The sequence below is a fragment of the Alosa alosa genome, chromosome 9 (genome assembly GCF_017589495.1).
Source record: "Alosa alosa isolate M-15738 ecotype Scorff River chromosome 9, AALO_Geno_1.1, whole genome shotgun sequence".
In the NCBI taxonomy this organism is placed as follows: domain Eukaryota; kingdom Metazoa; phylum Chordata; class Actinopteri; order Clupeiformes; family Clupeidae; genus Alosa; species Alosa alosa.
In genome coordinates this window covers 30108160-30124991 of record NC_063197.1, presented here as the reverse complement: position 1 = coordinate 30124991, position 16832 = coordinate 30108160, and the positions used below count along the sequence as shown (strand labels likewise).

General features: G+C 41.7%; 3 protein-coding genes across 10 annotated transcripts; all 3 read left to right on the top strand.

Moving 5' to 3' along the window:
* The first annotated feature begins 871 nt into the window (after positions 1–871).
* LOC125300935 (membrane-spanning 4-domains subfamily A member 4A-like) lies at positions 872–5524 on the top strand. 5 transcript variants are annotated; one of them, XM_048253118.1, is made up of 9 exons: positions 872–912; positions 2525–2714; positions 3066–3234; positions 3402–3512; positions 3978–4034; positions 4242–4403; positions 4481–4594; positions 4685–4759; positions 4862–5524. In XM_048253118.1, exons 2-9 carry the CDS (start codon positions 2566–2568, stop codon positions 4967–4969), a joined length of 945 nt encoding a protein of 314 aa, XP_048109075.1. In that variant the 5' UTR covers positions 872–912; positions 2525–2565; the 3' UTR covers positions 4970–5524. The 5 variants fall into 5 exon arrangements, 4 of the variants coding, with proteins under 4 accessions (XP_048109075.1, XP_048109077.1, XP_048109074.1 ...); XM_048253120.1 differs by having other exon boundaries at positions 890–912; positions 2672–2714; XR_007194638.1 differs by lacking the exon at positions 872–912 and having other exon boundaries at positions 2223–2714; positions 4333–4403.
* Positions 5525–7267: 1743 nt separating this feature from the next.
* Positions 7268–10874, top strand: LOC125301171 (holocytochrome c-type synthase). Its single transcript, XM_048253511.1, has 7 exons — positions 7268–7360; positions 7899–8049; positions 8183–8352; positions 9321–9469; positions 9675–9794; positions 9903–9989; positions 10096–10874. The coding sequence occupies exons 2-7, from the start codon at positions 7929–7931 to the stop codon at positions 10286–10288; spliced, it is 840 nt and encodes a 279-aa protein (XP_048109468.1). The 5' UTR covers positions 7268–7360; positions 7899–7928; the 3' UTR covers positions 10289–10874.
* Positions 10875–11017: 143 nt separating this feature from the next.
* On the top strand, positions 11018–15208 carry znf414 (zinc finger protein 414). Of its 4 annotated transcripts, none has more exons than XR_007194680.1 (8): positions 11018–11148; positions 11617–11743; positions 11838–11948; positions 12370–12475; positions 12660–13048; positions 13374–13444; positions 14235–14387; positions 14943–15208. XR_007194680.1 is itself a non-coding variant. In XM_048253507.1 (8 exons), exons 1-8 carry the CDS (start codon positions 11146–11148, stop codon positions 15011–15013), a joined length of 1020 nt encoding a protein of 339 aa, XP_048109464.1. In that variant the 5' UTR covers positions 11018–11145; the 3' UTR covers positions 15014–15208. The 4 variants fall into 4 exon arrangements, 3 of the variants coding, with proteins under 3 accessions (XP_048109464.1, XP_048109466.1, XP_048109465.1); XM_048253507.1 differs by having other exon boundaries at positions 13374–13433; XM_048253509.1 differs by having other exon boundaries at positions 11613–11743; positions 13374–13433.
* The last annotated feature ends 1624 nt before the right edge of the window (positions 15209–16832 follow it).

The following is a 16832-nucleotide window of genomic DNA, read 5'->3' as shown; positions in this document are numbered from 1 at the left end:
CCTATTACTGTAATCTATATGCACGCTTCTAAATTGCGTTGCATCTGTAGGCATTTCTATGAACTCAAAATAGGCAATTTTAATTATTTCAACCTCATTTCAGACATTCGCCAGTTATTAACCCTCCTTAACACATATTTGAAGAACAATACGTTGCCAACAATGCGTTCTCTGCTTTGTTCACTGCCGACGTATTTGATTTTGGTCGTAGAGTGGGTTTTATTCCTCATAGCTTGCCATAATTGTGTGCATTCCTATAAAAATAGGTGATCGCGTCATCATTGAAAGTGGTGACTTGCGCTGCAACCTCCGCCCTTTTATGTGAACGCCACAAACCCAAATTAGGTTTAACCCCTGCTCAACAAATCAACTTCATAATCACCGTCGTAGTACCGATTAACACCACTTAAGATAACCAGGTTTTGTCAACCTTGGTTTAACAAAGTAACCCTGGGTTACATCTGGGTAGGTTAAGCTCCCTTCGTAGTACAGGCAGACAGAGACAAACGTTGCTCATCTTAAACGCTATGTGTGTGTCTGTGCGAGAGTTTATGTGTGTGTATTGATTTGTGCTGATGTACTTTTTCAGCTGGAAATTAGCAAATGTGGGCAGCAATGTCCAGACTCCTCTGGTATTGGATGGACACCATGCCGAGGTAACTAGCTAGTTTTGTAACTCAGCGCAGTTAGCAGAAAGCATCTGAGAACAGTTTGGTCTTAAGTCTAGATTTAAAACTGGCTACAGTTGGGGCCTTTTGATGTCATCCGAAAAAGTTGGTTCCAGAGCTGAGCAGCATAGCAGCCAAAAGCTGCTTCACCATGTTTAGTTCTAACAGTAGGTTTTACTAACAGGTTTTTCACCTGGGACCTGAGAGGACGAGAAGGTGTGTACTGCTGAAGCATGTCTGACAGGTATTTAGCTCCTACTCCATTTACTGATTTATTAACAAGCAATAGTGCTCTAAAGTTGATTCTGTGACTTACTGGAAGCCAGTGCAAGGACTTAAGAATTGGAGTAATGTGGTCAGTTCTTTTAGTTTTTGTTAGAATCCTAGCTGCTGCATTTTGTATCACCTGAAGCTGTTTAATAGTCTTTTTTGGAAGGCCTGTGAACAGTCCATTGCAGTAATCAACCCTGCTGGAGATAAATGCATGAATGAGTTTTGACATGAAGTCATGTTTTGACATCAGCCCTCTGAGTTTGGCAATATTTTTGAGGTGGTAAAAAGCTGATTTAGTTATTGCTTTCATGTGGCTTTTGAAGTTTAGATCACTGTCAATTAATACACCAAGATTTTTAACAGTATCCTTTGCCTTCAACCCTTTTGTGTCAAGGAGAGTGGCAACCCTAAGTCTTTCCTCCTTTTTACCACATATAATTACTTCAGTTTTTTCTTTGTTCAGCTGAAGAACATTTTGAGACATCCAGGTGTTGATTTGTTCTATACACTGACACATAGATTCAAGAGGACCATAGTCGTTTGGTGATTGAGCTAAGTAAATTTGTGTAGCTATGATGCATAGCTATGATATGAAATCAAATTATTTTGGATGATTTGTCCAAGTGGGAGCATATAGAGGTTGAATAATAGTGGCCCAAAGATCGACCCCTGGGGAACACCACAGGTCAAGGACGTTGGTGTTGAGGTACAGTTTCCGATGGCAACAAAGAAGCTTCTTTCTTGTAGATATGATTTTAGCCAGCACACACACACATACACACACACATTTTATATACTTTATTTAAAGTCAAGTCAAGTTACATTATGAATCAAATCTTTTGAATAATCCAGTAGATTAAAGCAGTTCAGCTATCTATCATGAGTCTACAGGGGTGTGCACACACACACACACACACATACGCACACACACATACTATATTTGATCACATACACTGATCACTTAGCAACCACATGTCATTGAACATTTCACTCTGATTTACTTTAGTATATGAAATAAATAAAACTCCTTGTACAGTCGGTCAGATGTCAGGCATAATAACTGGTGTGCTGTTGGGTAATTTTCAGTGATATTGACATGGTCTTCCTGAGCCATACTCTGTCTTGAGATCTTATCCATTTCACCCTTGTTTTGTGATTTGTGAGTGAAATGGCAGTATGGAAAGACCAACTTTTGTTGAACTACAGGCATAGCTGGTCCCTGCTATTGAAAAATAAGTGCATTTGACAGACCAGATTGACTGAAAGCTCAAAGTTATCTTCTTGGCCATCTTGGTTGTATCAGGTAGGCGTGTTTTTTTGTGTGCACGCACGCACACGTGTCTGGGGCCCAGGTAGGGGGCCAATGAGCTCTCAGTGCCCAGGGGCCCTTGGAAGTACAGCCGTGCTGATTCTGGGTTTTGTTCAGCAACCCACCTGCTGAGTTAGTGCTTTACAACCGTGTCCTTCCCCTCCTTTACCAGCTGTTTCATTATTCTTCCAACTGTCCCATTTTTGACGACTTGAATTGTACTGTAATACAAGTGTTAACAACTAGGGGGCAATGTTTAATCACTTTCTGTTAGCTCTTTCACAACATAAACAACATAATTACACCTGAGGGACCATGGCAAGCTCTCATCCTACTGTGGTTGTCACAGAGACCATGAGCAACACAATTAAGACTACCAGTTGCCCTGGTCCTAAGGTAACACTGTTTATCTGTGATCAAGACACATTTCCTGCCCTTCTACATTCAAGCAGAACTCGACAAAAGTAAGTGTGGGTGGTTTTCTCTCTTCTCTGAATGCCGTTAAGAATGAAAGGTGGTCAATGATATGATAAGACAATATAGAGGTAGATTACTATAAGTGGAAGGAACACAAATTGTGTTAATCATCAGCCTCAAATATTTTTTTATTTTTTATTTTTTAAATTAAAAAGCTCCTAAATGAAAAGTAGTCAAGTGTCAAGTTAAAGGCAGACTCGGTTTAAAAAGGCTATACGGTTTGGCCACAGTTATTGACAGAGGAGACTTGTTATAAAACTTTTGTTATTATTACTTTTCACACACACACTCTTCACACACACACACACACACACACACTCTTCACTGATGTATTTTAGGTACACCACAATGAGCAACTGTGATCCGTCCTCCAATGGCTTTGTGGTCGTTACCCATGTGTATCCACAACAAAGTGCCCAAAGTGATGTTTTACCCCAGACTGGAGCTGTGCCAACAGCCTCATCTCCGATTGGGAAATTCCTTAAAGGAGAACCAGCAGTCCTGGGAGTATGTTTATAATTGACACCATCACACTGCATCAGGCTGAAAAAGGCTCACATATAAATTGCTACATTTCAAGAAATGGTAGCATGCTTTCTTAATCAACTGTAACACGTTTTTGATGTATTTTTCCTGCATGTTTCTGAATAGCCTATATGTTTAATTTCTTGCAGACGGTCCAGATAATGACTGGCATTGTTGTATTCTTGTTTGGCATTGTGACTGCATTTCAATCATCAACAGTGTCCTCTTTCTCTGGTATCATGCTCTGGGGATCAATTAATGTGAGATTAATTCCATTTTTTCTGCAGTCACAACATTTACTGAATTCATTAGCAAAGTCCATCAATATTATGCTCATTTTTATAAATACAGTATTTTTTCATGTATTAGCCACCCTGTGTATAAACCACAGGACAGTGTTGTATGCTAATTCAAAACATAAAAATTGATACAAAAAAGAAGTATTGACCACATCCATGAAATAAGAATGAAGAAATGCATCCGTGTAGCCTGCCCCCATGCATGAACCTCATAGCTGAAGAAAGTTTGCAAAATCAATGTGTAAACTTTGGATAATAGATGTGAAATTACAGTCCTCTCCATTAAATTACAGTACTCTCTATATTTGTATACTGTACCGTAAATGATAAATGCTGTATATTTCTGTCTCTGTTTACAATCTAAAACATAGTTGTTGTTTTTTTATATCATTGGCTACCTAAATGTAAAATGTCCTCTTTTTTTAGTACATTATAGCAGGCTCTCTTACTGTTGAAGCCAATAAGAGGCTCTGTCAGTGTTTGGTGAGTCATTACAGATTATCTAACACTCAGTTCCTGATTTCTTCATGACATATATTTTTATTGAGTTATTTGCATGTGTGTTAGCCTGGCCTCGGCATGCCTACGCTACATGTGTGTGTGATGACGTATTGATCCTCATGGTTTTCAGCTTTGAGTTGTGCTGTATATCTAAGATATCTTGTTATTGTTTTCTGTTTTATCTTGCAGCTCAAGGCATCACTGGTGGTGAATGTCATAAGCACCATAACTGCTGGAATCTCCATAATTTTACATAGCTTTGATTTCATTGTCCTAACAGACTTTCATCACAGTTGCCGTTATGAAGGCCATGACACTTATGATTGTTGGAGGAGTAGGGCATTGTTCTTGGTATGTATACCTCAATTAATATACTATTGCATTCTGTAACATACATAATATAATATTTTGAATTTCCCCCACAACAGACCAGGGCAAGGGGGATTGCTGGAGTCATGATAGTTTTGTCAGTGCTGGAGTTCATTGTTTCCATATGCGTATCTGCATTTGTCTGCAAAGCCACCTGCTCCTCAAATACTCAGGTGAGTATATAGTGACACTTGTTGCCCACTAGTCAGTCAAATTAGTATTGACTACACCTCTCTGAGCATGTTGTTGTTGTTTTTTTGCAGGTGGTCGTTTCAAGCCAGGTGCCCCCACCTTTTCTCATCTCCTGCGCATCTGCTCCTCCATTGAACACCTGTGAGGTACAGAGTCATGGAGAAGACCATTATGACTGACCTTACTGGCATGTGGGTGACTGGCTTGTGGATCCCTCAGCTAACCTTTTCATTTGGGCGTTTTTCCAGATGCCTCTCTTCCTGCCTAGTCTGGGTTCCCCTTTTCATCACAGCCGTGTTGATGGTCCGAGGGATGGCAAACCTGAAGATCTGCCCCCAGTGTACACCGCTACCTAAGGATGAGTCAGGTGCCTTCGTGTAATAATAATGATAACTTAGATTTGTTTATCGCCTTTCAAGATATCCAAGGTCGCTTAACAAAAACAAAAAAGGAGGGGAAGGCCTCAGTGAATAGGTGTGATTTTAGGAGTCTTTTGAATGTGCCTATAGGGGGCACTGCGTACATTCAGAGGCAGATTGTTCCATAGACTGGGAGCAGCAGCACAGCAGTAGCAGGGGAGACCAGCATCTGGTGCCCTTTCAAGTCAAATCATATGTGTTCTTAGTGAGCAAGGGTGAATAAGTAAAGTGAAATAAACCCCTGAAGTCAACTAGCGTGTTCTGAGTCACTTCTTTGAATCGCATCTCAATTGAATGCAAAATGAGAGAAGATGTTATCATCATCCAGTACTTCTGTTTTATATAGGTCAGAACCATTAAGGCTTTATTGAACTGACTATAATAGATAATGTTTCCCTGTTGTTGTCTAATGAATTGCCATCATTAATAGCCTAGTGGTGTGTATCATTGCAATCTCAGTTATCAGCAATGTGTGTCTGTTATGTGTTTACAATCACTTGCATTTGCTGTTAAATGTCAAATGTTAAAAAGCAAATAAAAAAACAATATTCAGCACAACCTGCTATTTTGAATTGCATTCTGTCCATACAGTGATAACTTATTGCAGTTCAACACACAAAGTGAAATGTAACTGGGGAAAAGGACACAGGAATAAAACTGAAAGAAGCTCTTCTAAAACAATTTGGACGTCCAAGTTGCTTACTGCATTGTCTAACATTGGTTACATCTGCCAGTGTGTCGTGGCACTACTTATGGTCCTTCATGGTGCATAACATACTGCAGTTCATCCAGAAACCTAAACACAGTGTGTGTGTGTGTGTGTGTGTGTGTGTGTGTGTGTGTATTTTACACACCTTGTAATAAAGTCAAGTCACAAAGGTAAAAAGTAAATGGGAAAACAAATGGGAAATAAAAATTAAAGAGGCTCTTTTAAAACTAGAATACAAAACAAAATTCCTGTGTGTGAGTGTGTACACAAAACCACTACAAAATGACTTGAAGGATGGCAAAGGCTGGGGCTAGAAGTGTTACATGTAGGACCCGTGGACCAGACTGAATCTAAGCATTTGCAGTGAACGTACATCATACAAACCTGTCTCATGATCTAGTAAGCCCTGGAAACTGGAGGCTGACTTTCAGATGCTGTATTGAGCTGTGCAGAAGAGGCTGAAGATACCAAACTGGGCCTTTGAATATTTTTACCCTGACTGGAGATAGTATTCATAATAGCCTAACAGGGCTCTTCAATTGGCGGCCCGCGGGCCATTTGTACTGGCCCTTTAAGCGCATGCTGTTCTCCACTCTTGCATCTCTCGCTCGCTTTAAAGGAATTATCCGGAGTAAAATGCACTTCAGATCAATTTACGGATGATTGGGAGTACATACGTTGAGTTGACATCAAAATCATGTCATTCTGATGTGTTTTGAGAAAGTTCGATTTTACCGCTTTTAGTCAAAACTCGTTAGCCTGTTAGTGACCAGGGCATCTCATTTCGCTGCTACAAAACACTATTTTTATACCTCTTCTACAGTTCCAAACAACATTACACTTACGTGGTAGTGAGTAGAGGGTCCCTAAAGCCAAACCAAAGTATCCCGAGGTCTTTATGTGGTCGTATAGAGAGTCCAGAATGAATTTCATCAAGCCAGTACCTTTTCCGGAAATGTTGCTGCTGCAGCTGGCATCTTTAGGGGAAAGTCCATAGGAGGAAAGTCCATGGAAATCTTGGATCTAGCAGTACTGTGCAAAGCACAGATTCCATTACTGTTATCTTATCACAGATTCCATTCCATATTAGCCATCAACAACCAGTTAAAGATGTTGTTATGCATGTACAAAATACAACATTTGAACACCCCTATTGCTGCTGTTGTACTTAATTGTATCTACAGCTGTAATCTGATTACTCATATTTCAAGCCGCATTTCTCAGGCACCTCAGTTGTGATGCTTTTCATGAACTGGCCCCCATTACAAACTAATTGAATAGCCCTGGCCTAGTATGTAGGCTTCAGATGGATATAGGCCTATCTCTGGATTTCAGTATTATTGATATTTTTATTAGGACTATTAATATACTCATTTTGTTTGTATTTTATTTATATTCTGGGATTTTGTGATGTAGTTGACCGGGTTAACATTTCACTGTGTATGCTATATGACAACTAGGCTAAATCTATAATTGAATATCGAATCAATCACAGGACAGGCTGCGCAGACTTATACATACTTGAACGTACCCTTGTGATGCAACCGGGACGAAAGGCATTGTGGGTTGCATGAGGTGAACGTTGTGCACGACATTGAAGGGAGCTTGTTTCTGTCAAGGTAAGCGGTTACTTTTATGGTTCAATTCAATATGTAAAGTGATTTTCCTTGGTTAAAAGATGCTGTGATGTATTTTGATTGAGTAGGTTTTGAGGGTGTTTTCGAATGACAACAGTTGTGTTTTATAACCGCGCTAACGTAACGAATTGATAGCTTGCTGTCTTACTGAGATGCCGGTTGACCAATAACTTACTTAACCTTACGTTAGCTGCTCAGTATTATCATTTACCACTCCTGCTTTTTCTATGGGTTGTGTTTTTTAGTGTTACGCAAGCTAATTACGAAAGGAAATGTCAATTTAGCCATTAGCGAACATGAAGCTATTGATGCACAAGGCGTTCGGATTTATGGTCATCATAGATCCAGGTCCTGTTTTAAGTCGATTTGAGCCGTATTTCTAAGGAAGTTACTGGAATGTCATCTGCATGTTGAACTTGAAGCCGTGATTGCCTAGCCCTGGCAGCAATTTGCTGCCGCTAGGGGCGCGTCTGGATTTATAGGCTAGTGATTGCCTTAACTTTACCATCATTGACTTCAGCTTTAATAGGTGTATGGTCGGACAGTGACGATGACCGAGACTGTGTCCAACCACATGGGCTCAGTGAAGGTCGAGACCTTCTCTTCCCCAGAATACAGCTCTGGATCTGCACCACCACGGAGCTGTCCCATGCATCAGGACCACAAACAAAGTAAGAATAAGGCGACATGGGAGGACACTGGTCTAATCCTCATGACAGTCAGTGTGCAACATTTTACTCCATAGACAATGCACTGTGACTTCCAAAGTGACAATCCACTTGATATAATGCTGCCTTTTTCCAGGTGCTCCTCCCCCAGAATGCCCCATGCACAAGGCGTCTGCACCAAAGACTTCCCCTTCTGTCCCAGAGACTCCTGCTCATCAGGACCGAGCCTATGAGTTTGTAGAGTGTCCAATGAAGGCAGCAAGAGGAGAGAATGGAGCAATGTCTGACATAAACCCTGCAAACATGGTATCATCACTTACAATTTCATTTAGTAAAGGTACTCTAAGCGATGTTGGGTAATTCTTTTGACTTCTGTCACTTCTGTTGATGTTAAAACAAAACAGAGAGCTAGCTCGCCCCTCCCTCCCATGCCACTGAAACTTCTGAACGTTTATCTTGTCTGAGATTGGCAGGAAGAGTTTATGTTTCATGGTCCATGCTGGACCAGGCTGTTTTTGTTGCTGTTTTTGGAGCCTGGGCTGTCGACAGAGACTGTGTTTTTTTTTTTTTACAGTGTATACAGCTAGCGGATGGTAAGGTGATGTTTGCTGTATGTGACAAAAAATGTTTTATCTTAGAAACTGTGTAACATCGCTTAGAGTACCTTTTAATTTAGCAAATGCTTCCAACCAAAGCAACTTACATATGTCAATAATATTCAGGCTTATGGAATTTTGGAAAGTCTATTCCAGACATGGAAAGTCAAAGAATTTTATCAGTTTGGGGGTAAAGTCAGGGAATTTTGTCAAAATTTTGCCAAAATACATTTATATAAATATATTTCCATTCAGAATTGGTGTATATCTGGTTATTAGCTTTACTGCTTGTTTGAGTAATTGTGGTTAGCCCAACTTTGTTTATTCATTGACCATTTATTCACCTCCCGCTCTAAAAAAGTAAAAGATTTTTGAGCACTGCACGACTGTTCTGAAATCTTTAGTCGTGTATTGTACCCTTCATTATATAGTAGGTCATAGATAGAGATGGATAGATACTTTATTGATCCCTAGGGGAAATTCAAGAAGGTCATGGAAATTCGGGGGGGTTGTCAGGGAATAGTCATTGCACTTGTATATTGCAAGGGCCATTCAATTGTCCCCGTAAAATGTGTGTAATTGGGCTACTAGCCATTTAATTTCCCTGAACTTTCAATGCTGATTTTATATGCAAACGCTATTATCTGACCTGTGACCTTGTGAATGGGTGTCTTGCAGATGCCCCCGCCCAACCAGACGCCAGCAGCTGGTCAGCCTTTCCCTCTGTCTGTGAACAGACAAGAGTCCACAATCCCCCGGGCCGGGTCTGAACAGAACTGGGTCTACCCATCAGAACAGATGTTTTGGAACGCAATGCTACGCAAAGGGTGAGCTTACTGGCCAAGATGCTGGGGTTTTTAGCCATACATTGTACTTACTACTTTCTTATCAGACAAACATTTATACAGAACGTTAGTATTAGAACAGACTCGGGTCATTAGTCAGAAGATGTATTTGATCAAACCTGTTTCACAAGACCATTATTGTGTAACCATCACTAAAATAACACATTTAAACCTCTGCTGAAATTAGATGGCGCTGGAATGAGGGTGACATTGGACAGAAGGACATGAAAAGCATCATCAAGATTCACAACCAGAACAATGAGATGGCTTGGCAGGAGATCCTCAGATGGGAGGCTCTTCATTCAAAGTGTGTAGAGAATGATTGACATCCCAGCATAAGTTGGTGTCAGATTAACTCAAAATGTTAGAGAGAGTAGCCTAATAGATCAATGTAATCTTTTTTTGTGTGTAATAGAGAGTGTCCTTGTGGTCCAACTTTGGTTCGGTTTGGAGGTAAAGCAAAGGAGCTCACACCAAGAGCCAAGTTCCGCCATTGGATGGGGTACGGTTCCCCCCCACCCCAGTAATCATTAATTAAAAAAGACTGGATCTCTGTGCTGGGTAGCAGTGTGATTAAACCATCCTATTTTACTCTTTGTGATTTTCAGGCATGAATTACCATTTGACAGACACGACTGGATTGTAAATCGTTGTGGAAAAGAGGTCCGTTACGTCATAGACTACTACGATGCTGGTCTCTCCACCAAACACACCATTCTAGATGTGCGGCCTGCTCTAGACTCCATTGGAGCAGTGTGGGACCGCATGAAAGTTGCATGGTTTCACTGGACCTCCTCATGACTCCTGACCAGTAGGGGGCATTGGTCACTATCAACAATTCATGTATTCTGCCAGAGAAAAACTAATACCCATTGTGCTTTGAAATCAACTTCTGCATCTTTCACCAGTCAACCTTTAAGCAATAATTACCAGTGATGCTTCTGAGAGGTGGCCTTAGTTGGCCTTGCTTTGGTCCTAGGGTAGAAATTCCATATTTTGTTTTTAAATTCATTTGAGTATCTGAATAGAGGATTGACGGCACATAGTGTGGTTTATAGATGGCTGAACACACCTTAGTGAAGGCGATTTATTCATTTCATGGGAGAATGCAATGCATAGTATTTCTTATACATCAATTGTGGATACAGGAAACTGTCATGATATTCAACTCATCTATAATAAGGTGTGAGTTTCAAGAGTACATGGTTTGAAGCTTCCTTTTTGGATATGTTGATATCGTATGATTCTCTTGCTTGGATGCATATGTTTATTTTATGCACATTATTTGTTGCCAGAATTCTAAACAGTTAAAACACATACATAACTGAATAGTTATGATTTTTTGTCTGAGCTGTCACATAATAAAATGTTATTTATTTGTAATCACTGATTATTGTTTTTGTGATTACTTGGTTTGTGAAAAGAATATATCATTAACTTTTATTACTGTGACTAACTTTTGGCTGGAGTGGAAGCTTTCCCAGCTACATTATCAGTGCAGTGGTGTGTACGTGCACCTATACGTGACAACTGCAACAATGCGCCGGTAGGGGGTGCCGTTAAGGGACACTCCCGTCTGAGTTAAATAAGCGCTCGGCTAAAGCTAACGTCGGCCTTTTAGAGACAAGAATCCAATTGTAAGCTGCTATAAGGACTTTATGGTATGTACATTAGATGCATGTGACTGATTGGGTAAATGCATTCAACGTTGGTTTGGTTTCTTTAAGTCTCGGCTGCGACAGTAGGCCTACTGTAAATGGACTGCCCTAGCCTGCAACACCAAGCTAACTCGTCTATTCAAATTTGGCTATGCTAGCGTGTAGTCTGGTAGACCTGACTATCATAAAGTGTGATTAGGTTGTTGATCACGAGACGTATGTTTTAAGTTATGTTAATATTTCAAAATTTAACAAAATCGACGAGATGGCTTGGGTGCAGGCATATTTGAACGTTAACTGTTATCCACACAGCTCCAAGTTTTTCTTCCATCTTTGTGTGATACCGTTAAGTTATCTTATATATCTGAGTATCTTTATACAGTCTGTTAGTAGCGTTATGCGTTGTTGAAATTTGCTGACTTAACGGAATCCTTTCCTTGATAAACTTGAGACATTATTTCCCCCAGGTAGTCTGAGCTAGCGAAACTGTTGTCCTCGGACTTCACTGGTCTGACTGTTTACACTCCTGAAATTGCAAACATGTCCACCGACGTGAAGCCTGCCATTGTACAGTCCACCAATACCACGATGCCAGCAGGTATAAATAGAGATTTCACTCTTGTGTATGTGTATGGCTTCAACGTACATAATGTTGCTCTTTCATCCTTTAGTTCATTTTATTTTACCCGCAGGCAGCAGTCGCGCATCCTGCACAATCTACGGGTGCAAGAGGTCCTACACGGACATGACGGCGCTCAACAGTCACATCAACGACCACCAGATTCCTGCAGAGTCTTTGCCAGGTGAACTGTTCTACTGTGTTTAATTGTCATTTAATGCCGTGGTGTCATGCCATGTGTTCGTATATGGACTTGGCATGAGTATGTTGAGAGTATTCCTTACCACGCTGTGGATGTAGAACATTGTGTTTGCTTGGTTTTGTTTAGAGCAAAGGAAGACCATGTCTAAAGGTGATGTTTATGGGGCAGCTTTTTGAGCAATGTTGCTTGACAACCACATCACCAGTTCCATGTTTTCTGATTGGATGATCATGAATGTTTGCCAACTGATTATTAAAGTTCTTTTGAAAACTTGAATTAGCCAGAACCCACTTAACAACATTGCTCAAAAAGTCTAATTGTGTATCATCAGCTTTATTCATAAGCATGGTGTAACTTGTTTATTCCTCCTTCCTGTCATCTCTCACCTAACCTCTGTGAACAGGGAAAGTATTCCTGTGCTCTTCATTGGGCTGTGATGGGTCATTCTCCAGCATGCAACAGCTAATGGAACACATGAGGGTCCACTATAAGCCAAATATCTTTTTCATGTGAGTGTGTGAAATTATAACTTTTTGAATATGACAATGTTTATAACTGGTAGCATTTAAAAAAAATCTTTATGAACTAAATACTTGTATTATCTTTCTTAAAACAAAGAGTGGCATAACGAAAATATGTTTAAGACCTGGAACACACACATTTATTGTTCTATTTTTTTCTTCTTCTCTGTAGCTGTGAGAGTTGCCGGGCCAAGCTGCGATCCTATCGCACACTGCTGAAACACCTGCAAACCTGCGCTAAAGTAGCCAAGAGCAAGGCAGCGCGTGCAGGAGCGCTCGGTGAACAAGGGCCCGAGTCTGAGCTTCCGACCCCCATCTCAGCACCTGACCCATCGGAGGCGTACAAGGAGGAGGATATGGAGACAGAAATCAGCCTGCCGCCCGCAGAAACCCCCACAGCTATGGGGCGTTCACCCGACCCCCTGCTCTCTTCCAGTCCCAAGGAGGCTCCGGCTCAGAGTCCCAGCAGTGTGCCTCAGACCTCCCCATCGCAACCACTGTCCTCCCCCTCGCCTCAGAGTGCTTCAGCTGCCTCCAATGCTGTCTGGAGGAAAAATCAAGGTGAGCCATACAGTATGCTTTCGCTTCTGCTGTTGCCATATGCTCTCTCTCTCTCTCTCTCTCTCTCTCTCTCTCTCTCTCTCTCTCTCTCTCTCTCTCTCTCTCTCTCTCTCTCTCTCTCTCTCTCTCTCTCTCTCTCACACACACACACATACTCTCTCTCTCTCTCTGTCTCTCGAGAGCTGAAGGAGAACAATGTCCAGAGAAGCTTTCCTAAGATCGACTTTGAGTCCTGACCTGTGTGTGTGATTTCATGCTGAGAGCCATTGCAGAGCTCTGCCGTTGTGAGTGAACTGTGTTTTGTCATGTTGCACTGTCCTGCCAGACACGCCTGGGCCTCAAATGCACAGATGGAACTCTCCAAGCAGTCACACTATAAGTAGAGGTACGGTCCAGGTGAGGCCTTAAGAAACCCACTAACTCACAAAGGTGCATCCACACACTATGAAGACCCACACATGCACTCAGATTTAATCTCTAATCTAAATCTGTTGATAAGTTAGAGGTTTACTCTTACCTATCAACCTTTGAGCTCGGCAAATTTGCTACAGGCTGGGTGACACTTTTCCATTTCTTATTTTGAACCCCCCTCCCCCACCACACTAACCCAGCTAACCATTGCAGGTGTGGAGAGTGCGCTTCGCTAGCCAGCATCCTCTCCTCTTGCCTGCTGTCATTGTAGCGCACCCGCCCCACCCTTCCCCTCTGCAAGAGTTCTGTCTGGCAGCTTTCCGCACTCCTACCTCCACCCCACCAACCCCTGTTTTCATAACTCTGTCTGGTTGAGGTTCATACATGCCCTAATGGCTGTCATCCAGCTTGACCGGTGATACCTTAATGGCCGTCCAGCCTGGCTGGTGATGGCTTGTCTTGAAGTTCTCTGGCTGGCTGTTTTTCTTTGCTCTTAAACGTTATGATGCCTTGTTTGCCAATCCACCGATGTTCCAGTTTTTGCCACCTATTGCCAAGTATTTGACAAGAAATTGACACCCAATGATCTTCTCGAAAGATATTCCCAATAACATTGTGATCAAGGAAGGCTGAAAGCTTCAAGTTTAGCACATTGAAAATGATTCATGCCAGCTGTCCTTACAGTCACAAGCTAAATCGGTTTCACTGTATGGCCAGTCAGATATAATCTTGTGATGCTGTATCCCCTAGTCCCATCTTTTCTCTGTATCCTCAGGCCAGTCCTTCAGCAGCCGCATCTTATGGGAGCACACCAGGGGGCGCTACAACTGTCTCCAGTGTGGCCACAGCACCCCCAACCGCAAGGAGATGACCACTCACATCGAGGGCCAACATAAGAGCCCCTCTGGAAAAACATCCTCTGAGACTGGTATGAATCCCTCAATACTATCATTGTAAACCCTCAGACTTTAAGGCCTGTCCACACTGTTAGCAATAAGACATGTTTAACTATAACAATATGAATGTCCATATTGACCAACGATAAAGATAGTCTCTTCAGCTTCATTGATGTGATGTCTAAAATTTGATTGGTAGAGAACGCCGTTTCCAAGGAAATGTTTATGCCACTGTTCCCGCGTCTGTCGCCTCATTACTCGCTGAAACGATGTGTGGCCGTCCAAAATGGAATTAATGGTCATTTCTGTTCTTAGGACTGGCCTTTCCTCATTTACCTGAGGCAGTGGTAGCGTAGTCGTTAAGGAGCTGGGCTAGCATATAGTAGTGTGGTAGCGTAGTCGTTAAGGTGCTGGGCTAGCATGCAGTAGCCTGAAAAGTTTGTTGTGCCCTTGAGCAAGGCACTTAACCCCAAGTTGCTCTGGGGACAATGGCCCTTGTAATATAACTGACATATGTAAGTCGCTTTGGATAGAAACCTATGCTAAATGAATAAATATAATTGTAAATCAATCTGTTTATGTTGCAGACGGAACAGAGAGCCCTACACAGCTACAGTCTCCATCAGATGGGGAACTCTCGGCCAACACCCACCCGTGACTCATTCTGCATCACTCAGTAGTGAATAAGGTCTTCGCCATTGCATCTCATGACAGCACTGAAAACTCAGTTGTAATATTTCATCAAAGGCTATTTTGTGACGCATATGAGAATATTTTGATGCTGCTTCAGTTGTATGTTTTTTGTCTTGTCTTTGTGTTACCCTACAGACTAATAAAATATTTCCATGCTGAAGATTTCGATTTGACATAGTATCATTGTTCATATTGTTTTCTTGCATGTGGTTATTTTAGCGTATTTACATGAAGCTTAAACAGTTTTTCATTCAGTCAGCTTTCATTTAACTTCCTTGTGCTATATGCTTCATCATCAAAATAACATAACAGTTTATCATTGCCCTACCACCCTAAAAACAATGAAATTTGACACTTAATCCTGGAGTATCTCCTGACCTTGATGTGACCTTACAATCATTATTGTAGGTGTACTCTGTTTTTATACACTCTTGCACTTTCCATTAAGACTAAACTGTTCGGATAAGCTGTTGAACTTCAAAATGCTAGTATGCACGGCAAAGACATGTACATAAAAGATCAATGAAAATCATTTATTAGCTCATGGCAATACATTGTGGGAATACACACAGAGAGATGTTTAGTTCTATGACATACAAACAGGGTTATAAGAAACAGTTAAGATGCAAGTTTAGATGCAAAAAGCCTCTAAACGCCACCTCCGTCAAAAATGAGATAAGGATGGTGAGTGAATGCTCTCCACACATAGTATACATTAATCAAATAATTTAGCTTAAAAACCTGCTAAATATCACTCTTTTCCTGGTCTGAAATATTGATTTGTTGGCAAAACCCTATAGGAGCCTAATAGAAAATGCTAATTTAAAAGAAAAGTGGTCAGACGGATTTGGAGAGCTTTTGGAATAATTAAATGTCACAAGGCTGTGTACAGTGTAACTACTCGTGTGTGCTCATGTGCTGTATTTTTTTTTAGTTTACCAGACTTGACAGTTTGGCAGGAGTGTGATGGTGATTAAGAGAAAGAAAGCTCCAGCTTTACAGAGAAGATACCAGATCACCAGGAGATACAACTCCTTCCCCACAGTCTCCCCAGTCGGCTTGTCTTCACACGTATCTGCCAAACACATCACAGAATGTTATAGACCATGGACATGGAGGCCATCAGTACTTCACAAGGACTTGAGTCTAGTTTGACAGAATCACACTGGTAGGCCCATGGCTCACCATTGATGTGAATGGACATGCTAGGACCAACGGCGAGTGTTGGCTCGATCTTGCACACATATGTCCCATTGTTTTCGCTGGAGGCCGTCGTTACAAAGTAATGGAGGATGCTGTTGGGTTCAGTGACACTCTCGTTCCGCAGCAACTTGTTGTCGAGCAACAGCAGCCGTCGGTGCGACAGAGACAGGCACATGAACCGACAAGACAGGTTGAAGGGCTGCCCAACGCACACCATGGCCACATGGCGTGGCACGCTGATGTCTGGTTGGTCGCACACATCTGGTGAGGAGAAGAGAAGCGAGATTTGATAATACATTTTACCTACAGGTTATTAGCAAAACTCCGATTGAGTCTGAGTTTGGAAGACTGACGCAGATCAATTCATCTGTTCAAATCCACATGGACCTCAGATGTCAAAAGCCAGCTCACCTTGTGCATAAGCCTTAAACACCAGGCAGAGGATCACTACTGGAGACGGCAGCCGTAGAGCCATCACCACTGAGGTGGACATCACTTCACCGCTCTCTGCCCCTCAACAGACTGCACAGACATCCAACGCGGAGGATCCTGAATGCAGAGGACACTCAGAGGAGGCCAGA

Excerpts from the sequence above, each read along its gene's own strand:
- LOC125301171 (XM_048253511.1), top strand. The coding sequence starts at position 7,929 with ATGACCGAGACTGTGTCCAACCACATGGGCTCAGTGAAGGTCGAGACC. Across the intron at positions 8,353-9,320 it reads ACATAAACCCTGCAAACATG|ATGCCCCCGCCCAACCAGAC; the intron begins GTATCATCACTT and ends GGTGTCTTGCAG. Across the intron at positions 9,990-10,095 it reads AAGTTCCGCCATTGGATGGG|GCATGAATTACCATTTGACA; the intron begins GTACGGTTCCCC and ends TGTGATTTTCAG.
- znf414 (XM_048253507.1), top strand. Across the intron at positions 11,744-11,837 it reads CAATACCACGATGCCAGCAG|GCAGCAGTCGCGCATCCTGC; the intron begins GTATAAATAGAG and ends TTTTACCCGCAG. Across the intron at positions 13,434-14,234 it reads CAGTCACACTATAAGTAGAG|GCCAGTCCTTCAGCAGCCGC; the intron begins GTACGGTCCAGG and ends CTGTATCCTCAG.
- LOC125300935 (XM_048253118.1), top strand. The coding sequence starts at position 2,566 with ATGGCAAGCTCTCATCCTACTGTGGTTGTCACAGAGACCATGAGCAAC. Across the intron at positions 3,235-3,401 it reads GAGAACCAGCAGTCCTGGGA|ACGGTCCAGATAATGACTGG; the intron begins GTATGTTTATAA and ends AATTTCTTGCAG. Across the intron at positions 4,035-4,241 it reads AGAGGCTCTGTCAGTGTTTG|CTCAAGGCATCACTGGTGGT; the intron begins GTGAGTCATTAC and ends TTTATCTTGCAG.